Source organism: Amblyraja radiata, chromosome 8 (assembly GCF_010909765.2).
Source record: "Amblyraja radiata isolate CabotCenter1 chromosome 8, sAmbRad1.1.pri, whole genome shotgun sequence".
Taxonomy (NCBI): domain Eukaryota; kingdom Metazoa; phylum Chordata; class Chondrichthyes; order Rajiformes; family Rajidae; genus Amblyraja; species Amblyraja radiata.
In genome coordinates, this window is record NC_045963.1 from 19,636,058 (window position 1) to 19,660,260 (window position 24,203).

Consider the following 24,203-nt stretch of genomic DNA (forward strand, 5'->3'; position numbering starts at 1 on the left):
AAGCTTTAAAGCACGCTGTGCCACAATTAGGAACAGCATCGTCCCCTCGATTATCTGGCTTCTGAATGGTCCTTCCATAAGCTAGGGTACTGTTTGATTCACCTCTACCCTCTTGAGGACATTGGACTTTATCTCAGGAACAGATGCGCTGCAATGATGAGAAATATATTCTGTGCTCTGTATCTTCACCTTTGCTCTATCTATTGTACTTCAGTTTGAACTGATTTGTTTCTATGTATGGTATATCTGATCTTTTAGTTTAGTGATACAGCGTGGAAACAGGCCATTCGACCCACCGAGTCCACACCGATCAGTGATCCCCGCACATTAACACTACCCTACACACACTAGGGACAATTTATATTTATACCGAGCCAATTAACCTACAAACCTGTACGTCTTTGGAGTGTGGGAGGAAACTGAAGATCTCGTTGGAAACCCATGCCGGTCACGTGGAGAACGTACAGACAAGTTCAAGTTCACATTTATTGTCACTGTACCAATTGGTACAGCGAGATTTGGTTTGCCATACAGCCATACAAATAAAAAGAACACAACACACGATAGAATTTAACATGAACATCCCCACACAGTGGAATCAACGTTTCCCACTGTGAGGGAAGGCAACAAAGTTCAGTCCTCTTCCTCTATGTTCACCCGTGGTTGGGGCCTATTGAGGCCTCCGCAGTCCCCGCAACGGAGGCCCGATGTTTCAGGCCCTCTCGCCGGATGATGGAACTTCAGCGTCGGAAGAACACTCTCAGCGGCTTGAAGTTTCCGAATCGGCCGCTTCCTACCAGAGACCGTGGCTCCCGAAGTCCACAGGCCGAGCTGGGCAGAGCTCCACAGGGCAATCCTCGGCGAGAGATCTGATGTTAATGTCAGAGCCGCCCGCGGCTGAAAGCTCCGCAGATCACAGCTCCACGATGTCCCAGTTGACAGTCCCAGCACTCCGGAGCTCCAATATGGTGACCCAAGTATGGCATCGCCCGCTCCGCAATGGTACTTCAGTGCTGTGCCGCTGTTGGAGCTGAAGCTCTGGCCGGTGTCCGGCAGGAAAGGCCGCGCCAATCCAGATGGTAGGCCACGAAGAGGGGGCAAAGATGCGGCTTGGAGGAAAGACGCATCCTCGACCAGGTAACGACTAGAAAAATCAGTTTCCCCCTTCCCCCCCTCCATCCCCCTCCCCATCCCCCACATAAAAAGACGAAAAGATCCCCGAAACAAAACTTTTTGACGGACTCAAAATTTAAAAAAGGATGAAAGGACGAACAGCTGCAGGCGAGGCAGCCATACTCAACGGCGCCACCCTCCGTTGTCACGATCGAACCCGGGTTTCTCGAGCTGTAAGGCAGTTGCTCTGCCACTACGCCACTGTGCCGCCCCTGTTTGGATAGACTGCAAAACAACGCTTTTCACTGTACCTCAGCACACGTGACAATAATAAACCTAAACCTATAACTGGATATGTTCAGGTCATGCAGCATTCGTAGAAAGAGAAACACTTAATGTGGAGCAGCGCAGAGCAGATGAAAGCTCAGAGTGGCGCACTGGTGCAACTATTGAAGCTGCTGCCTCATTGACTTTATCAACCCAAGTTGAACCCTGACTGCCATGCTGTCAGTGTGGAGTTTGCATGTTCTTTCTGTGATGGCATGTGTTTCCTTCACTGCTTTAGTTTCCGCACACCTCCCGAAGATGTGGGTCTGGCCAGTAGAGATCGCCCCTGTTGTTGAGATGTTTGATTAGTTTAAATGGATATGTGATGCTTGGTGTGGACTCAGAGGGCCAAAGGGCCCATTTCCATGTTGTTTCTTTAACTCTAAGACTATCAGATTGTGAAACTTCTGCTAGTTGTAAAAGTAATCTGTTAAATTCAAGATGCACATCGAGGAATATTATCGCACAAATGTTTATTTGGGCAAAAATGCCCATTACTGATTTGAATTTTGAAACTGAATTAAGGCACTAGTTTAAACTGAATGAATTCTTTTTTCTACAGAGGTTGGAGGCATCGCAGAAGAAACTGATGCTTGTGACTGGTGGAGTTTAGGTGCAATTTTATTTGAACTCTTGACTGGGAAAGTGAGTTTAACGGTGATGAACTGTAATGCATATTTTAAATGTTTAAGTATATTAAAATAATACTTGATGATGGCAATTGATTTTCTTTGTTGCAGCCTCTGTTTCAGTGCCATCCAGCTGGAATAAATACACACACAGCTCTAAACCTGCCAGATCACATATCAGAGGAAGCTAGATCAGTCGTGCAGCAGGTAACCTGCTATTTCTAATGAAATTCTATTGGATAAATATTTTGAGAGTCTGTGCCCTAAAGTAAATGAGTTAGACATTGTCTGTTATAGTCGAGTAATGCCCCTGTCCCACTTAGGAAACCTGAACGGAAACCTCTGGAGACTTTGCGCCCCACCCAAGGTTTCCGTGCGTTTCCCGGAGGTTTTTTGTCAGTCTCCCGAGCTGCTTCCACTACCTGCAACCTCCGGCAACCACCAGCAACCTCCGGGAACCGCACGGAAACCTTGGGTGGGGCGCAAAGTCTCCAGAGGTTTCCGTTCAGGTTTCCTAAGTGGGACAGGGGCTTAAGAATCCAACCATTATTTCTCGGGTTATTTAAATATTTTAACTATTAATTCTTTTACCCATTCTTCATTTTCATTATGTGTAAGGCAGAACTGCAGATGTTGGTTTAAATCGAGGGTAGACACCAAATGCTGGAGTAACTCAGCGGGACAGGCAGCATCTCTGGAGAGAAGAAATGTGTGACGTTTCGGGTCGAGACTCTTCTTCACTTTCTTCTTAATAGAGGTCTCGTTACCCATTGCTATATAACGTGCCACCCATTTTACTCAGGAGTGTGAAGTAATGTAATATGTTGCACTTTACTGGGCATTATTATTCATGCAGTGCACAAATACCTGTTGCACATCAATGGCATTAATAGATGCATGTTGACACTGGGCAATTGTCCAGAAGTGTCTGGGCCACTTTCCTCAAAGGTCTCTAACTGACTGCGATTGCTTACTTATTTGGGACAGGCAGCATCTCTGGAGAGAAGGAATGGGTAACGTTTCAGGTTCAGACCCTTCTTCAGACTCGACCCGTATCACCACCCATTCCTTCTCTCCAGAGATGCTGCCTGTCCCGCTGAGTTACTCCAGCATTTTGTGTCTACCTTCATTTTCATTATATATGTATGGACTATTGAAGCCACAGGCATCAGGAGATGTGTATCTTTGTATGGTTGAACTAGCTTCGCATGCAATATATTACGTCTAGATTAGTACGGGTGTCAGGGGATATTGGGAGATGGCAGGAGAATGGGGTTAGGAGGGAGAGATAGGTCTGCCATGATTGAACGGCAGAGTAGACTTGATGGGCCGAGTGGCCTAATTCTGCTCCTATCACTTAAGACTTATGACCTCATAAATGATGAACGCAAAGAAATTATGTGCTTGTAAGGGGATCATGCCAGACCTTTTTTTTCAATCTTTTGAACCATGCTCATCTAAATGTGCACGGAAAGAAACTAGCAATAGTTAATGTGGGGTCCTTGCAGACTAAGACAGCACAAATTAAATTGCTGCAGAGCGAAATGGCAGAGCCGTTCAACAGAAGACGATGAACTTCCTGGAAAAAGTGGAGAACAACAGGTCTAAAGAGGGTGAGGAAATGAAGGAAATTAGCATTGATTCAAACAAAAAATAGAATTGGATAATAAATGATTGAAAGTGAAAGCTGATAAATACCAAGGAGCTACCTGATGTTGTACATTTCTGGCCTTTGAAATGACTTGCTTTGGAGAAGGTAGATCTTCTTATCGAGTCCACTGGGTGGAAGATTGCAACCTTCACGTGGTCTGCCCTGTTTCGACGAATGCAATCAACCCGGCGTGCACAATCAAATAAGATCAAATAGAACAAGTTGTCCTACAACTTTAGGCTGTGCACGCCATACGCAAGAAGAAGAAATCGAGTCCACACACAAGATTAGAAGTTGTTCAACCAGAGCTGACTACACTTCTCGGCATCTGTATACAATGGTGTCTGGCTTCCACTTCTTGTGTGTGGTGGTGGAAAGATTGGTGAAAACAGGGCCGCGACGTGAACGCTCTTTCCTTGACCCTGGAGAAGGTAGATGACAACTAATACATCCGTGACCGTCCTTCAGATTGCAATACAGTTTGAAAGCTACCAAAGGCACCCAGCATGTCACCATCAATGATAGGACGTAGTTGGCCTGACAGCAATAGGAAGGAAAGTGTTCCAACATCATTCAGATTTCTACCATCTGCAGTTTTTGTTTTGATTTTCATTCACTGAGTTTTTCCAGCATTTTATGTTTCCAGACCAGCATTTTCTGTATTTTTTTTGTATTTTGGTAAGTGCCAGAGTATGATTGAGGAAATGGTAATGGGATTTAAAAAGTAATAAAGATGATCAGCCAGAGTCGATGTGGATTCATGGCAATTAAATCAAGCTTGAAAAACCTGTTACTTTGTTGAAGTTGTAACCAGCGGAGCAGATAAAGGCAAACTGGTGGATGTGGTGCACGGGTCCACCACAGCTCACGAACATGCTACTTATGTCCAGCTCAAAGTACGACCGAACGTTTGGGATATGGGTGGTATATAAACACCGCTCCCGCAGGTCTACAGCCATCCTGGGGCATGTGGGAATATGGTTCTGTTGCATTTCCCCTTATGAACTGTGCATATTGCTGGAGCTCATGGTATTAGGAGATGGATGGGAAGCAGTAGAAATAAACAGCTTATTTTCAGGATGAGAGCATATGACCATTGATTGCTGCTGTAACGCCAGCTCCTTATAATAATAATAACTTTAATAATAATAACTTTATTTATAGAGCACTTTAAAAACAACCACTGTTGCAACAAAGTGCTGTACATGACTAATCATGAACAAAAAAAAAAATTATTACAAGACAATAAAAACATTAAAAACACTAAAACAGGAGCAAAGTCTCATGCAGGGTCAAAAGCCAAGGAATAGAAAAGGGTTTTAAGACTGGTTTTGAAGATGGACAGTGAGGGGGCCTGTCTGATGTGCAACGGCAGAGTGTTCCATAACGTCGGAGCAGCAACAGAGAAGGCTCTATCCCCTCTGAGCTTCCGCTTAGACCTCGGTACCTCCAGGAGCAGCTGATCAGCTGACCTGAGGCACCGGGCAGGAGCGTAGGGATGAAGCAGCTCAGAGAGGTAAGGCGGGGCGAGACCATTTAAAGATTTAAAAACGAATAAAAGAATCTTAAAATGAACTCGAAAGTACACCGGGAGCCAGTGGAGGGAGGCCAGAATAGACGTTATGTGCTCCCTCTTACGTGTTCCAGTTAAAAGGCGAGCAGCAGCATTCTGAACCAACTTGAGACGAGCCAGGGAAGGTCGAGTAACTCCAAAATAGAGTGCGTTACAGTAATCCAGCCTAGACGTGATGAAGGCATGGATTACTGTTTCAAAATGCTGCCGCTCAAGAATGGGCTTCACCTTTGCCAGCTGCCTTAAATGAAAGAAGCTGGACTTAACTACCGCGCCTATTTGATGATCTAATTTAAAATCACTGTCCATCTTAAAACCCAAGTCTATAATACATAGAATACATAGAAAACATAGAAAATAGGTGCAGCAGGTGCAACTGCTCTGTCTCCGACCGGAAAGCGCTGCAGAGGGTGGTGAAAATTGCCCAACGCATCACCGGTTCCCCACTCCCCTCCATTGAGTCTGTCCAAAGCAAGCGATGTTTGCGAAGGGCGCTCAGCATCGTCAAGGACTGCTCTCACCCCAGCCACAGACTGTTTACCCTCCTACCATCCGGGAGGCGCTACAGGTCTCTCCGTTGCCGGACCAGCAGGTCCAGGAACAGCTTCTTCCCTGCGGCTGTTACAGTACTCAACACTGTACCTCGGTGATTGCCAATCACCCCCCCCCCCCCCCCAGACACTCCTTCCACCAGGAAAAAATAATTGCACTACTATGACTGTATGCACGTAAATATATTTATTTATTGCTCATATTCCATGTCGCTCTTCTAGGGAGATGCTAACTACATTTCGTTGTCTCTGTAATGTATACTGCACAATGACAATAAAGTTGAATCTGAATCTGAATCTGAATCTGAATTTGGCCCTTTGCGCCAGCACTGCCATTCAATATAATTATGGCTGATCATCTAAAATCAGTACCCGTTCCAGCTTTTCCCCCATATCCTTTGATTCCTTTAGCCTTAAGAGTTAAATCTAACTCTCTTGAAAACATCCAGTGAATTGGCCTCCACTGCCTTCTGTGGCAGAGAATTCCAGATTCACAACTCTCTGGGTGAAAAAGTTTTTCCTCATCTCAGTCCTAAATGGCCTACCCCTTATTCTTAAACTGTGACCCCTGGTTCTGGACTCCCGCAACATCGGGAACATGTTTCCTGCATCGAGCCTGTGCAATCCCTTAAGAATTTTATATGTTTCTATAAGATCCCCTCTCATACTTCTAAATTCCAGTGAATACAAGCCCAGTCACCCAGTGGCAGATTGGGTCTAAAAATATTGGTTGCCAGGAGACAAAGGGGACCCACCCACAAGTACAATGCAATCATTTAACAGGGGCCCACTTGCCATCACTTGCTATCACTTCATCAGGGGCCCACTTGCCATCGGGCAAGCTGACATCCTGGCCAGTCCGCCACTGCAGTCACCTATTCCTTTTGTTCCAGAGATGCTGCCTGAATCTGTGGAATTAATTGCCACAAAAGGCTGTGTGGAGGCCAAGTCAATGGATATTTCCAAGGCAGAGATAGATAGATTCTTGATTAGTACGGGTGTCAGGGGTTATGGGGAGAAGGCAGGGGAGTGGGCTTAGGAGGGAGAGATAGATAAACCATGATTGAATGGCGGTGTAGACTTGATGGTCCGAATGGCCTAATTTTGTTTCTACCGTTTATGAATTTATGAGTCCGAAGAAGGGTCTCGACCTGAAATGTCACCCAGTTGTTCTCTCCAGAGATGCTGCCTGTCTCGCTGAGTTGAGTCTATCTTCTGCATAAATGCAAGACCACATTTCTTTCTTTCCCATTGCCACCTCTGAGCAAGTTACAGATAATCCTAAAGAATTAAATACTAAGCACTTGGCACGGCTCCTAATTATCCACTAAATTTTTCAATTATTGACCGGTGACGAAAGGCAGCAGTGAATAGTCTCCATCCTTAACACACACACACGGCAAAGGATAACTTGCCCAAACAGATACCGGCATCACAATAAATATTTTATTACACCAAGTTGATAAATGCAGTTCAGAAGCACAATGTTGGACTTACATCACAACAACCAAAGTAATTGATTTTTCTTGTAAAACAGCATGTTTGTGAAGTAAGGTCCCGGCCTGAAATATTAACCATTTCTCCCGCCAATCCATTCCCGGCATTTCCAGCAATTTCCTATTTTAATTCAGATTTTCTTCCTCTCACTTTCCCTGTCTCTGTAACCACCTCTGGTGTTTAATCCCTTTAATTCCACCTGGTCCATGTTTGGATGTAACCTCTCACCATGTGCTTCAGTCTCCAAGGCCTTGCTCTCTGCCATCCCCTCCCTAAACCACACTTCATCCGCTCCAATCTGCTTCGATGGTTCGGGTGAAGGGGACCGGGTTTATTATGATCACCTTTATCAATGATACTGAGCTGGATTGCAGTGGAAATTTTAGAAGGATATGTAAGATGAATTGTGATGTGGGAAGATGCGAGCTCATCCACATTGGCGGAAAGAATGGAAGTGTGAGAGATTGAAAAGAGTTCATGTTCAGAGGGACTTGTATCGTTTAGTATATGAGTCACTGCCATTCAGACACAGCAAGTGATGACAGAGGCAAACTCTATGTTGACCTTTATGTTGGATTCGAGTACTCTGATGAAACCGCATCTGGAATATTATATACACATCTGATCTCCATATCCCAGGATGGAAATATTAGGTCTCGGGGGAGTGCAGTGAAGGTTCGCCAGATTGAATCTTGTGATGCCATTTTTGCTGTATGACAAGAGGTCATGCAGACCTAGCCTGTACTCTCTTTAGAAGAATGAGGCATTGAAACAAACAGCATTTTCTTTGGTCTTGATAGGTTAGCTTCTGGGATGATGATTCCTCTGACTAGGCTGCCACCAACATAGAAACATAGATGCAGGAGTAGGCCATTCGGCCCTTCGAGCCTGTACCGCCATTCAATATGATCATGGCTGATCATCCAACTCAGTATCCTGTACCTGCCTTCTCTCCATACCCCCTGATCCCTTTAGCCCCAAGGGCCACATCTAACTCCCTCTTAAATATAGCCAATGAACTGGCCTCAACTACCTTCTGTGGCAGAGAATTCCAGAGATTCAAGCAGTATACAGTCTCAAAATAAGGGGTCAACCAGAAAATAACTTCTTCATCCAGCAGATCTGAAGAAGTTCAGTCGCTGGTTATGTTCAGGGTAGAGCATGTTAGATTTTTGGATATTAAGTGATATGATGTTACGGCTTTGTTCATAGAATCATGCAGCAGGGAAACAGCCCCTTCTGTGGATCTACTCTATCTATTCCCCTCATGATCCTACACACCTATATAAGATCACCCCTCATAATCCTGCACTCCAAGGAATAAAGTCCTACTTGCCCAACCCCTCCCTATGTCCTGGCAATATCCTAGTAAATCCTCTCTGCATTCTTTCCAGCTTAACAATATCTTTCCTATTGCAGGGTGTCCAAACGTGGCCTCACCTAACACAATAATGGATGGGATTTATATAGCGCCTTTCTAATACTCAAGGCGCTTTACATCGCATTATTCATTCACTCCTCAGTCACACTCGGGGGTGGTAAGCTACTTCTGTAGCCACAGCTGCCCTGGGGCAGACTGACGGAAGCGTGGCTGCCAATCTGCGCCTACGGCCCCTCCGACCACCACCAGTCACTCACACACATTCACACACAGGCAAAGGTGGGTGACGTGTCTTGCCCAAGGACACAACGACAGTATGCACTCCAAGCGGGATTCGAACCGGCTACCTTCCGGTTGCCAGCCGAACACTTAGCCCATTGTGCCATCCGTCGTCCCACAATGGAACTCTATAAGATAGACCATGCTCGTAAAATGCATATAAATGGCTTTACGCCCTTCACTTAATTGGAGAGTGAATGGAAAGAGGCCCAGGGTGGAGAGGATTGCCCATGAACCAGACTATGTCCATAAGCCTGGTCGAACTGGTCCCTTTCAACTTAAACCATGCAATAAGTATCCAAAGACTCCTGGTATTAAAACGTATTTGATTTCTTCAATTAGTGTTTAAAAACATTGAACTGTGTAAAATATGATGGTGTCAAGGTAAAAGACCAACCATGACATTGAATCGCAGAGCAGGCAAGAGAAAGACATACAACTTCTGTTTCTTGTGTTTCACAGAAGCTAATTATCAAGACTGACTTTTATGCCTCACCACCACCTCCCAATTCAAGATAGTATAATTGAAACCAATTAAATCACATTTCTTCTTAAAACCCTATGTTATGTTTTGCATGCTGAAATCAAAACACAAAATGCTAATAGTACTCAACAGATAGAGAGAACCAGAGTTAATGTCTCAGGCCAGGAAGGCCAGCTGGAGCTGAGTTAAGCCAAATTCAAGTTGTTGTCAAAAGCACTGTTGTACTTTGAAGATTTTTTTGTTGTCGAAAGATGGAATCTGGACCCAAACTATACCTACTCTGAGCATAACGATAGAAATGGACCTTCGTTCCTCTGTCTGTATGTATGTATGTACACATGAAAGAAAGACACTGACTGAGGTTAGCAACGTTGTCAATAAATAATTCACATACCCATTATTCGGAAAACGACTCCTTTAGGATACATAACATTGTTGAATTGAGTCATCAGTAATCTGTCTGCAGCCTGTGACCAATAGCCAGTCTCACTTGGGAAGTGAGAAAGGTGTTATAATTGACCTTAATTATTCTGGGACAAATCATACATGTTAGGAAGGGAAATAAACGATTCTTTGTTAAAATGCTGCTGTGTTTTTACTTTGAAGATGTGATAGAAGGAGTACATATTTCAAATATCATTGTTTGCTTGAAGTTATCCTTTTGTTTGCTATTTCTAAAATAAAATGCAACATCTCACACTTAAGAAAAATGTTCTTTTTTTTAAGAGAGAACTGCAGATGCTGGAAAAATCGAAGGTAGACAAATATGCTGGAGAAACTGAGCGGGAGCAGCATCTATGGAGAGAAGGAATAGGCGACGTTTCGGGTCTGAAGAAGGGTCTCCATAGATGCTGCTTCACCCACTGAGTTTCTCCAGCATTTTTGTCTACCTTTGAAAAATGTTCTTGGTTACTTTTCTTATAGAATATGCAACTCTCTGAATACTTTGACTATCATCTATTTAATTATAAACAAATGAAAAACATTTAAGAAAAGTAAATTAATGATCTGCTTGTTAAAATGAATTCAGATTAATCTGCAAAGTATTAAAAATAAAAATGTTTATCCCTTTTTGCAAAATTCCTACTTGGTCTTGAGTGCTATTGATTATAATTTGCTGAGTGATGCATAGCTAATCTTTGAATCTTTTTGTTCATAACATTGTATATACTTAGGTATTGAGGTTGGGTATAATATGGTAGAGTATATAGTATTTATAATTATAGTAATCAATAAGTTGTTAAAACCTCTGGAATAGCGATGAGTGGATATCTCACCAGGAGTGCCTATGATTATACATAGCACAGGCCCAAGCTCTTGGGCCACAATGTCTGTGCCGAATATGATGCCAAGTTAAAAGTAGACACAAAATGCTGAAGTAACTCGGTGGGACAGGCAGCATCTCTGGAGAGGAATGGGTGACCCGAAACGTCACCCATTCCTTCTTTCCAAAGATGCTGCCTCTCCCGCTGAGTTACTCCAGCATTTTGTGTCTTCCTTCGATTTAAACCAGCATCTGTAGTTCTTTCCTACACATGGTGCCAAGTTAAACTGGTCTCTCTACCTACACATGATCCTTATCCCCTGCATAGTTTACTTTAGGTTAGAGAAACAGTGCAGAAACAGGCCCTTCGGCCCACCGAGCCCGCACCGACTAGCGATCCCCGCGCACTTGCACTATCCTACACAGACTAGAAACAATTTACAATTTTACCGAAGCCAATTCATCTACAAACCTGTACATCTTTGGAGTGTGGGAGGAACCCGAAGATCTCAGAGAAAATTCACGCAGGTCACGGGGAGAACGTACAAACTCTGTAGAGACAGCACCCGTAGTCAGGATCGAACCCGGGTTTACTGGCACTGTAAGGCAGCCACTCTACCATTGTGCCACTAGGCTGCCCTTACACATGATCCATATCCCCTGCTTATCCAGGTGCTTATCTAAAGGCCTCCTAAATGCCCCTATCATGTCTGCCTCCACCACCACCACCAACCACAGCGCGTTCCAGGCATCCACCACTCTGTGCAGTTCATTGGCTATATTTAAGAGGGAGTTAGATGTGGCCCTTGTGGCTAAGGGGATCAGAGGGTATGGAGAGAAGGCAGGTACGGGATACTGAGTTGGATGATCAGCCATGATCATATTGAATGGCGGTGCAGGCTCGAAGGGCCGAATGGCCTACTCCTGCACCTAATTTCTATGTTTCTATGTTTCTATGTGCAAAATTAAACTTGCCCTACACATCTTTAAACTATGCGTCTCATACCTTAAAGCTGTGCTCTTTAGACCTTGACATTACCTTCCTGAGAAAATGTTTCCAACTGTCTATCCTTTCTATGCCTCTAATCATTTTATACACTTCTATCCGGTTCCCCTCAGCCTCCGAAGCTCCAGGGAAAACAATCCAAGTTTGTCCAACCTGTTATAGCTAATAGCCTCTAATCCAGGCCCCATTCTGGTCAACCTCTTCTGCACACTCGCCAAATATACAGTAGAATAAAATGAGGATGATAGTGGGCGACTGAAAGATGGTTAATATACTTTAACTTCTTAAAAATAAGATGGAGTATATTAATATGTATGATGCAATGACTGTACTGCCTGTAGGTCCAATGGGTTAATTTTTTTAATATCCCATGTACAGATGTACAGTGAAATTCATTTTTATGCATAACATTTAGTAGAGTATTGTCATACCTATGCACATTTCCCAATTAGTACAAAGTGTACAGAAATAGTCCACTGAGACCGTATTCAAGAATCGCCAAGTTTAGGCACCATTTCAAACTCGAGTTTGTTCCGTGCGATCAGTCTTCTGGAGCAGCTCCCGATCTAGGCGAGCCCCAGGCTGCTGCCAGGCCTCCAGCCGTTACCTCCTTCCGGACCATCCAGCGAACCAACGTCCCTCTCCTGCCCGGCCATGTTCAGCCTGTGTGCCCCTGAGGCACTTGCTGCAGCAGACCCAGCGGGCCCGGGAGGTAAGACCCCGGTTCACTCTCTTGCCAGCATTTGCTCCTGCATCCACCATCGCAGGCTCCCTCCACCCTCCTCTCCGTCCTTTGTCTTGGCCATGCAGCCCACCGGTCCTTCCTCCTGCCAGCGGGGTGGAGTCACATTCCACCGCAGCTTTCAAGAGTGTTGAATAAATATATGGGGAAGAATCGTTTGCAAGATCATGGAGAAGGGGGTCGGGCTGGGTAGATCATGAGAGCAGTTTGGATAGAGAGCTGGCAAAGACACACTGGGATGAGTGGCCTCCCTATGTGACTATTCTATACTATGATGATAAATAATCCAAGCTGGCATGCATTTATGAAAGGACTATGTTTTTTTGTTTGTGGCTGTTTGGCAAATCCTGTATGTGCCATGAGAATAACTGGGGATTATTGTGTATTTTATCAGTCAGGACAAATTCTATCAAGGACATTTTCCTGACAGATGTATGCACATGGATCGAAGATGATGAATATAAATTGTGTTATCATTTTTGGAATAAGTGCACTGTAAAGATTACAGTAGTTTCAATTGGAGCTCTGACAAGTGAGGAACTGTTTTGGAACCCATCTACCTCTCCTTCACAGCCCTTTCCCCTCTTCTTCCACCGTGGTTAAGAATGACAACAAGTAGCAGTAGCTGAATGTGTAGCCGAGTGAAGGTTTTGCTAAGCACGTGGAAGCCTCTCAAAGTATTCTTAAGATAGATTGAGCCCTTAATAGCCGTGTGCATAATGGTAAATGGTATTGAGAATATAAATTGATGCATAAACCTAGTAATGGTATTATTGAGTCTACAGAATGTAATGAATTAAAGTGCATTGCAAAAGATTTGGGCCAGCAAGTTGATCAATTGCTAAAAATACTTTAAATTAGACAAAATGATGTCTGTCTAGGTAGATCCTTAGAGTACAAATCTAAGAATATTAAATTGAGATAGCATTAGTGAGGCTACACTTGGAGTTCTATATCCACTTTTTAATCAGCGAGGAATTGAAATAGGTTCAATCCTAAACAAAAAGGATGATGGTGTCTTTTAAAAAAAAATCTCTAAACCATATCAATTTTTTGGGTTATTGGAGCGAGAAATTTGTTTGATAAATGAAAGGGTGGGTGGTCAGAGGAATCTTCATAAATATAGTGTGTAGATAAATAGCATCTGTATTAACCATTGCAGCTACAGAATGTGTGTGATTTGTTTATCTGTCTTGTCTTTAGCTTTTGCAGTTTAATCCCAGCGAGAGACTTGGTGCTGGCGTGTCAGGTGTTGAAGACATCAAATCACACCCATTCTTCCAAACTGTGGACTGGTCTCAGAGTAACATAGTAAAGAACTAAAGCCAAGGAGGAGACTACGGCGTTTACTGCACTAACCAGGATTGTACTTGGGAGGTCAATATTACCACCGGCCGAATCCCAGGCCTTCAACCACCAAGGACATGAACTGTTGGGCAAGATGGAGCAACTGAATTTTTGTGGGATTATTTCATTATATTTGCGTCTATTACAAATGCCTGAGGTGCTGTATTTTAGATCATGCTGCAGAATCTGCAATGATTATATTTTGTGAATAACTATGTATAAAATAGGCAGGTACAGCCAGACTGGAATAAAGATGTACACAATTCCTATTTATTTATAGAACATAGTTGGTGGTGCTGTAACATATTGAATTTAGCCTGTCCTTAATGAGGGTAACTTCTGCTGATCATTGTTACTAATTACTATTCTTATTACACGAACCAATGAATTGCAGCAGGGTATAGATTGGAACCAAGTAAATAAAATGGTTTACAAATTAACTATCATGAAAATCTCAGTTCTTCCTAAAGAGTGACATGTAATTTTGTTTTGTACAATGTATTTCAAAAATGTAAATTGATCAAAACACATCTTGGAAGTTAGATGTATATGTTATTGGCATCAGTCCAAAAGAAGGTAGCACTATTTTATGCGCACACATCAACCAATATAATCACATCTGGAATCGCAGGAGCCAGGCCCGTACGAAGCTTTTCAAAAAGGGGGGTGGCATGACAGGATTACAAAAACTTAATGTGAAATAATGTGCGCGCTGCTCACATCACGAGCGCGGAGCGTGAAGTCCCTTGATGCCGGGATCCAGGGCCCTTGGGCCCTGGAAGCTCAGGGGTTTTAGATGCTCTTTGATGCATTCTGAGCCTTATTTTGGAGCATTTTTGCACCAACTTTATGACCAATATTTCAGAAATTAACAGGAATCTGAGAGGTAGCTTTTTCACACAAAGGATGCTGGGTGTATGTAACGAGCTGCCAGAGGAGGCAGTTAAGGCTGGGACTATCCTAATGTTTAAGAGACATTTGGACATGTACATGGATAGGACAGATTTAGATGGGCCAAACGCGTGTGAGTGGGACTAGTTTAGATGGGACATGTCGGTCGGTGTGGGCAAGTTGGGCTGAAGGGCCTGTTTCCACACTGCATCATTCTATGACTAAAAAGTGAAGAAGAAAAATGCATGTAGATAAGCAGAGCAGATTTGAAAGAGGAGTGAAATGTAAATGCAGAGAGAGGTTTATGGGTGGAAAGGAACATAGGAAAGGAGAGGGGAGAGTGGGCTTGGGCAGATGGGTGAAGGGAAAATTGTCACAAAGTGCTGGAGTAACTCAGTGGGTCAGGCAGCATCTGCGGAGAATATGAATAACCCATTATTTGATATTGTTTAATGTTATTCATATGGAGGAGAAAATATAATAGCTCTAAAACCTAATTTAATTTTGCAATCTCACTAAAGATAATCCCCCTTTCCCTCTCCCCTCCCCATCTCTCTCTCCCCTCCCGTCCCCTCTCTCTCCCCCTCCCCCCACTCACATCCCCCCTCTTTCTTGCGGGGGGGCGAAGATGAAGGTGGCGCAGGCCGAGCGGGGGCCCAGCGGGCGGGGGGGATGAAGGTGGCGTGAGGGTGAGGGGGGCACAGCGGGGGTCAGTGGGGGTGGCGTTGGCCCAACGGGGGTGGCGGGGGTCAGTGGGTGTGGCGTGGGCCCAGCGGGGGTGGCGTAGACCCAGCGGGGGAGGCGGGTGCCCAGCGGGGGTCAGCGAGGGTGGTGTGGGCCCAGCGGGGGTGGCGTGGGCCCAGCAGGGGTGGCATGGGCCCGGCAGGGGTGGGGGGGATGGAGGTGGCGTGGGCCCAGTGGGTGTGGCGTGGGTCAGTGGGGGTGGCGTGGGCCCAGCTGGGGCGGCGTGGACTCAGCGGAGGTGGCGCGGACCCAGCGGTGGTGGCGTGTGCCCAGCGGGGGTCAGCGAGGGTGGCATCGACCCAGCGGGGGTTAGCGGGGGTGGTGTGGGCCCAGCGGGGGTGGTGTGGGCCCAGCGGGGGTGGCGTGGACCCAGCGGTGGTGGCGTGGGCTCAGCAGGGGTGGCATGAGCCCAGCGGGGGTGGCATGAGCCCAGCGTGGGTGGCATGAGCCCAGCGTGGGTCAACGGGGGTGGTGTGGGGGGAAGATGGCTTGGGCCCCGGCGGCGGGGGGAGGCGAGGGGATCGGGCTCTGCCGCAGCGGCGTCTGGTGTAGGGGTTACAGCCGTTGGGTTCAGATTCAGCCATTCCTGCCCGGCGACGGGAGAATAGAGAACTGGCCGTTTCCAAAGTGGAAACGTTGATTTCTTTTTTTTTTGTGGTGATTTTTGTTCTTAGGGGGGGAAAAGGGGGGTGCGGTCGCACCCAACGACCCCCCCCCCTTCGGACGGCCATGGGAGCTGAGTAATTATAGGCTTTAAAATCTAAACTCACACCTACCTTTGAAGAAGATTTTATTTAATAGATTATCAACCACTTTTATTTTCAGAAATCTTGCTTCTGTCAGGCCTGCACTAAGAAAGGCCACTTTCAGAACAGATTGTTTGTCTTCTTTCATGCAAGAATACCAATATATTCCCTGAATGAACAATTGAATCAATTCAGTATGAATAATTCAAAGATCTTTGTGTTATAATAAAATATTACCTGGGGTAAGAAGTTTAGTTTTGAATGCAATCACATCTTTGTATTGTTTTGCATCAGTAAGTCATGGAGTCATACAGCATGGAAACAGGCCTTTCGCCCAACCATAGAGCCCAACCTGTAGGACTCTGTCTCTATTTATCCTACCCTCCAGCTCTAGGTTCGGTGGTTGGTGCTCGCCCATACACTTGTTAAATGTGGTCAGTAATGCCCCTGTCCCACTTAGGAAACCTGAACGGAAACCTCTGGAGACATTGCGCCCCACCCAAGGTTTCCGTGTGGTTCCCGGAGGTTGCAGGTGGTTGCCGGAGGTTGCAGGTAGTGGAAGCAGGTAGGGAGACTGACAAAAACCTCCGGGAACCGCACGGAAACCTTGGGTGGGGCGCAAAGTCTCCAGAGGTTTCCGTTCAGATTTCCGAAGTGGGACATAACTCTGCTTATAACACTTTCTCGGGCAGTGCATTATAGGATTTCCCACTCCCTATATAAAAGTTTGTCTTGTGATCCTCTCTAAATCTCTTGCCCATTACCCTAAATCTATGCCCTCTCTTTATCTACCTCTGATATGAGGAAATGTTTCCTGCACTCTCCCCTATTTATACCTCAATATTTTCTCTATCTCAATTATCTCCCCTCTTATCCTCCTCCATTCCATAGAACAGACATAGCTTCTACAGAATAGAACTGTTCCATCCCTGGCTACGTCCCGGTGAAACTCCTCTGCATCCGCTTCAGCAGTACCACATCTTTAATCTAAAAATTGTTTTTCTAGCCGTTGTGCTCATTCAGCTGAGGGATTTCACTGCCGGAATATTGGAACATTTCCTAATTCGGGCACCAGGTACATTCCGAGCCAAATGTTAAACTTCTATCCTGTTATCAAAATGAGCCTCAGCAAATTTAAAAACTGTAAGTTTTTTTCTTTGGAAATCAGTCATCCAAGGGTCTTTCTGTGCAAGATTTAAGTTAACGTCACATTGGAACTGCTTTATACTACCATTGACACATTGCTATACACTGGTTATAAGAATCCAGAGACTAGTCGCACCATGTGTGTTAAATGGGTAAAGCAGCAACTTTTAACTCACTTCAGTGGACAGACCCAAGTATTGAAGGACCTAATGAAAAATATTTTGTCTTTAAAATCTAAATTGTGCTGTGCAGAATAAGAAGGAAGTGTGTGTACCAGAAAATGAAAACTTCAACATTTCTAGAACTCCCCAGCTAAGAGTAGAGACGTTAGCCTTAATTTCAACTCCGGTATAGGAGCTTTTTACTGGAATTGTGATTTCCTATACTGGATAGACTTGGCTTGTACTCGCTAGAAAGACTGGATAGACTCGGCTTGTACTCGCTAGAATTTAGGAGATTGAGGGGGGATCTTATAGAAACTTACAAAATTCTTAAGGGGTTGGACAGGCTAGATGCAGGAAGATTGTTCCCAATGTTGGGGAAGTCCAGAACAAGGGGGTCACAGTTTAAGGATAAGGGGGAAATCCTTTAGGACCGAGATGAGAAAAACATTTTTCACACAGAGTGGTGAGTCTCTGGAATTCTCTGCCACAAAAGGTAGTTGAGGCCAGTTCATTGGCTATATTTAAGAGGGAGTTAGATGTGGCCCTTGTGGCTAAAGGGAGAGAAGGGAGGTACAGAATACTGAGTTGGATGATCAGCCATGATCATATGGAATGGCGGTGCAGGCTCGAAGGGCCGAATGGCCTACTCCTGCACCTATGTTCTATGTTTCTATGTCTATAGGACCAGTTATTGGATCTTCAGCCAAGTATGACAATTTATAGACTGAATTGTTTAGAAATTTAGTGGCATCTTCTGAACAGATAATGGAAGTTAATATTTCAATGAGCTTATCTTAAAAAAAAAGGCGAAGTGGATCATTCTACTTTCAAAAACTCTTTCTTGTCATCTTTCACATGCATGTGGTAACTGCCAGAGCAAGAAAATTATGAAGATAATAATAAAGATGTGTGCAAGTTGGTTCATATTTGTTCAGTGTCAAAAACAAGGCCACACATAAATTCCCTTCTTGCTATAATATACAAGTGTATGTGTAATTCTATGTTAATTTATCTGCTTTTCTAATTTATAGAACATCTTCAAATGGTGGAAGAGTATTTTGCAACGCTGATTGAAACAATCGGGATTGGTAAGGAAATAGCACCAGCAGGAAAGATGATTTGTTATTATTGATAGTTCTGATACTGACCTTTGAGATACAGTGTGGAAACAGGGCCTTTCAGCACTGAGTCCGCACCGACCAGCAATCACCCCGAACGCTAGTACTATCCTACACACTAGGGACAATTAACAATTTTACAGAAGTCAATTAACCTACAAACCTGTACATCTTTGGATTATGGGGGGAAACCGGAGCACCCGGTGAAATCTCACGCGGTCACAGGGACAACGTACAGACTGTGTACAGACAGCAACCGTGAGATTTAAGACTTGAAAATAATTAGATTCAAAGAACTGAACATTTTATATGAAGAAACGAACTAACTCAATAATTCTGCATTTTCTGTTTTGACAAAGATTTTGACAATCCACAGACAACAGATCAGATATCCATAAGAGATGGAATTTAATGTGTTATCCTTATTTCACAATCCATTGAAATGATCTGCATTACTACTCATTGATGTGTGTGCTTGGATATATAACAATTTACAGAGCAAAAAAAAACAATGGACCATCTCGGTATCCCTTTATTTCAGTAACAGTTGATTTCATAAATGAAACTGTTTAAACAAGTGATGTTTTCCCCATTTCATTCTCCTCTGTGACTTAGGTAACCTGGCTTTTTTGTTTCAGAGCCAGCACCACGAATTACCCTCTTGATGACCCACAGACAGCAGCGATTCCAGGAGTTGGAAGCATGTCGCTACTTCATTATGATAATTGGCCAATGTGCAACTTCATACAAGCATGCCTGCCAATGAAATTGTCAGTTATCAAATAAGTCACACTCAATTAAAGTTCACCATAATTAGTTTTGCAAATCTTAAAACTTGTCTCTACATTTGTTAACGCTGTTTAGTCACTCCAATTTGCGTTTTGATTTCATAGCCATGGAAAATAGGCAGAAATTCAAAGATTCCCAGAGAGAGTTCACAAATGGAATCCATAGATTGGATCTGTGTCATCAAGATTATTCCAGCTTTTACCTTTAAACTTTATGATTTTGTAGCCTGACATTTATAAATGCAAACAAAAAAACCTAGTGCCTATATATTGGAAACATTTGAGCACATGTTCGATGAGTAACATGCATGTTCGGTAAGTCTAGTGGTGGCATTATGCCCCTGTCCCACTTAGGAAACCTGAATGGAAACCTCTGGAGACTTTGCGCCCCACCCAAGGTTTCCGTGCGGTTCCCGGAGATTGCAGGTGGTTGCCGGAGGTTGCAGGTAGTGGAAGCAGGTAGCGAGACTGACAAAAACCTCCGGGAACCTCTGGGAACCGCACGGAAACCTTGGGTGGGGCACAAAGTCTCCAGAGGTTTCCGTTCAGGTTTCCTAAGTGGGACAGGGGCATTATATGATGCAGCAGGTAATTGTTGCCTCATTAGTGCTGGACACTCAGGTTTAATCAAGAGCTCACGTGCTTTGTGAAGTTTGCATGTTCTCACGATCAGGTAGGATTTCCCCGGGTGCTTTGGTTTCCTCTCACATCCTGAGGGCAGAAAAAGTCAGAGAGGGTTAATGGGCAGGTGGTGGAGAATAAAGTAGCAGGGCCCCAGGGAAATAAAGGGAGTGCGAATGGGATTGATGCGGTTGCTCTGCCAGTAGCTGACATAGAATGGCTGCGTCCAATGTGCAATAAATAAGCAAGCAATGTGCAGGAAAGAACTGCAGGTGCTGACTTAAATCAAAGTTGGACACAAAATGCCGGAGTAAATCAGCGGGACAGGCAGCGTCTCTGGAGAGAAGGAATGGGTGACGTTTTGGGTCGAGTCTGAAGAAGGGTCTCAACCCCCCCCCCCCCCCCCCCCCCCCCCGAAACATCCATTCCTTCTCTCCAGAGATGCTGCCTGTTCCAAATAAGTAAGCTATCCTGGTCAGTTAGTGACCTTTGAGGCAAGTGGCCCAGACACTTCTGTGATCAGACATTTGCCCAGTGTCAACATGCTTCTATTAATGCCATTGATGTATAACAGGTATTTGTGCACGGCATGAATAATAATGCCCAGTAAGGTGCAACACACTCCCGAGTAAAATTATGAGAATGCAGGGTGACTTGGACAGGTTGGGGGAGTGGGCAGATGCATGGCAGATTAAGTTTAATGCGGATAAATGTGAGGTTATTCACTTTGGTAGCAAAAACAGGAAGGCAGATTACTATCTAAATGGCGTCAAGTTGGGAAAAGGGGAAGTACAACGGGATCTGGGGGTCCTTGTTCACGTGTCTATGAAAGTAAGCATGCAGGTACAGTAGGCAGTGAAGAAAGCGAATGGCATGTTGGCCTTTATAACGAGGAATTGAATATAGGAGCAAAGAGGTCCTTCTGCAGTTGTACAGAGCCCTAGTGAGACCACACCTGGAGTATTGTGTGCAGTTTTGGTCTTGCTATTGAGGGAGTGCAGCGTAGGGTTACAAGGTTAATTCCAGGGATGGCGGGACTGTCATATGCTGAGAGAATGGAGCAGCTGGGCTTGTACACTCTGGAGTTTAGAAGGATGAGAGGGTATCTCATTGAAACCTATAAGATTGTTAAGGGCTTGGACACGCTGGAGGCAGGAAACATGTTCCCAATGTTGGGGGAGTCCAGAACCAGGGGCCACAGTTTAAGAATAAGGAATAAGCATTTAGAACGGAGACGAGGAAACACTTTTTCTCACAGAGAGTGGTGAGTCTGGAGTTCGCTGCCTCAGAGGGCGGTGGAGGCAGGTTCTCTGGATGCTTTCAAGAGCGAGCTAGATAGGGCTCTTAAAAATATAGTCAGGGGATATGGGGAGAAGGCAGGAACGGGGTACTGATTGGGGATGATCAGCAATGATCACATTGAATGGCGGTGCTGGCTCGATGGGCCAAATGTCCTACTCCTGCACCTATTGTCTATTGTCTATTGCAATGGGTAACAAGACCTCTATTAAAGAGTTCCCATTTGGACATATACATGCTTTGTCCACAGGCTGTCACAGATGCATTTGTCTGTGTTGCACAGATATTATTTCCAGAGATTACAGAATTTCTATAGTATGTGCCTCTGAACAAGATGCTATCCTCACTGGGACCTTGGTGAGCCTGTACCTTGCAGTAGCTTGGGACTACTTAAAATGGCGATGAATGATCAAACCTCCCATCGAATGTGGGATGCTCAGAATCACAGAAGAGTACTGTATCCTCATCTGTCCCCCTTTTCCCTCAGCACTTGCGGTAGCTTCATGTTGTTGAACCACGGCTCCTGACGGCTGGGCTTCCTTTGCAGCGGTACGTGTGGCTTTGAAACAGCAGCTGTTTCTCCTGCAGGCAGTTGTGTTGGAAAATACACAGGTAACATTTTTACACTTGAATCGGGCTGAAACCCGCACCAACATTTGTTTCAGTCACCCCACTGGATGCCAAGACTACACGCAACACTCATCTAGCACATGAAAGCCATGATAAACTTTAATTTTCAGATAATAATCTGCTGCAAGCATTGCTTTTCGTAGGAAATGGAAAGATATGATTTTATGGCAGAGATAGATAGATTCTTGATTAGTACGGGTGTCAGGGGTTATGGGGAAAGGGCAGGAGAGTGGGATTGAGAGGGAAAGATAGCTCGGCCAGATGGCGGAGTAGATTTGATGGGCTGAATGGCCTAAATTCTGCTCCTATCACTTATGAATTTATGGATTAAGGTTGTACAGTGGATTACCATGCCTGCAGGATCCACATTTAATCCAGACCAGATTTGTTAAAGTTTTCATTGCCAGGCCGGAGAAGGAGTATAAACAAACTGCTGGAGTTACCCAGTGGATCAGGCAGCATCTGTGGAGTGAACGTGTTGACGACATTTTGGGTCAGGGTCCATCTTCAGCACTTTGTGCTTTGCTCAAGATTCCAGCATCTGTGGAGAGAAATGTCCACAGTCTTGTGTTTGAAGATTTCAATCTCAAACTCTGTCTGAAGAAGTGTCTCAAACTGAATGTCCATTCCCCTCTGTAGATGCTGCCTGACCCACTGAGTTATTCCAGTAGTTTGTGTTTTGCTGGAGCAGAAGGACCTCCACTACTGATTTGAATTGTAGATATGTTTCTAACAGTGGCATCAATGACTAATTTTACTTCGGAGTCACGTGAGTGACTACGTGAAGAGCCCGCTCAGCATGCATGCGCGGCATTGTGTTCAGCAGTGCAACAGCGGCCGCATCGGGGAGGGGAGACAGCCGCCTGAGCCGCATGGAGCGGCTCCTGGAGCAGGAGCTCCAGCGAGATGCGCTGCGTGAGGGGCGCTCTCGCAGGGGGAGATCAGGCACTCCCTCCACAGTGTCTTGTGCACTGTCCATTGCTTCCTCCTTACCCGAGGGTAGCTTTGGTGACCAGGACTGGGCTGGTCAAGAAGAGGGGACGCTGGCTGAAGATGTCGGGAGTATGCAAGGGGTGCAGGAACAGGAAGAGCTGCTAGGTGTGGTGGACCGCTACGTGGCAACCCCACGTGCAGGAGGCCGTTAAAGGCCAAACCAGCGGCCAGCATTAACCACCTCTCCAACAGGCCCCTACAGGAGAGGTGGTCAATAAGGCCTTAGAAATGTATACAGAGAACTGTGAGTCCCTTAAAGTGCCGGCTGTAAACAGCCAAAACTGGGGGCACGTTGGGGCAAATTTTCGGAACCAGGAGCTAAAACTGCAGCGGATCCTCAGGCTCCTGACGTCAGCCATCACATCGTTTGCTCGTTCCGTGGACAAATACGGAGATGACCACAACCTTCGTAAACAAATCATAAGACCTGCCATAAAATCCTAAATTTGCGGGGTTGTGCAAAACCCCAGCCACTGAGCCAGACCCACTGCTCTTTGGCAAAAACCTCACAAAGCATATGAAGGATATGGAGAGGCTTTAAAAAACTTTCGGTCTCATGAGGGCAGGCCCCGGGACGAGCAAACCAAAAACAATAATTCCTAAGCAGCAGCACCCCATCGCGTCCATCAGTCGACGTCTACCATATGGGTCTGGTGAAAGCTCGGGGTCCGCATTCTATCCCCAGAAGTCTTCTTTAGACCAGGGCCCAGAGCGGACCCCATGGAAAATGCGCCACCCCAACATCACCGCCACGTCAGACAACGTGCAAGACTCGTTGGACCGGCAGGAAACAGAAGAATACCCATAACCAGATGTTGGGTCTGGTTCCTACCAGCGTATAGAAAATAGGGGCTTAATACTAACAGGGGGGAGATTACACCTGTTTAAAGAAGCACGGGAGTCTATCACGAGTGATCAGTATATACTCAATGGCATTAGTGGATACAAAATACAATTCATACTAGAAAAATTGCCACCAGTTCAACATTCACCCCAGAGGGTATTTTCCCTCTCCGTTAAAGAAATGAGAGGGACAAGCTGAACTGGTGAGACTAATTACAAAGGGTATCATGGGAAAACATGAACCCTTGGAATTCGTATCAAATATATTCACTAAACCCAAAAAAGATGGTGGATGTCGCATCATCATTGACTTAACTTCACAAAATATGTTTGTTAAGTATATACATTTCAAAATGGAAATGGTTGTTACTGCCAA

General features: G+C 44.9%; 1 protein-coding gene across 4 annotated transcripts in view; it reads left to right on the forward strand.

Annotated features, from left to right (window-relative positions):
- Positions 1–14,284, forward strand: part of rps6kc1 (ribosomal protein S6 kinase C1) — a 163,714-nt gene extending 149,430 nt beyond the window's left edge. For 3 of the 4 annotated variants that reach the window (XM_033025324.1, XM_033025329.1, XM_033025325.1), the window contains 3 exons: positions 2,003–2,085; positions 2,181–2,276; positions 13,701–14,284. In XM_033025324.1, the coding sequence (XP_032881215.1) occupies positions 2,003–2,085; positions 2,181–2,276; positions 13,701–13,820 (299 nt within the window). In that variant the 3' untranslated portion in view covers positions 13,821–14,284. Of the gene's footprint in view, positions 1–2,002; positions 2,086–2,180; positions 2,277–13,700 lie in introns of those variants that run through there. The other variant, XM_033025328.1, reaches the window with a different exon arrangement.
- Positions 14,285–24,203: the final 9,919 nt, after the last annotated feature.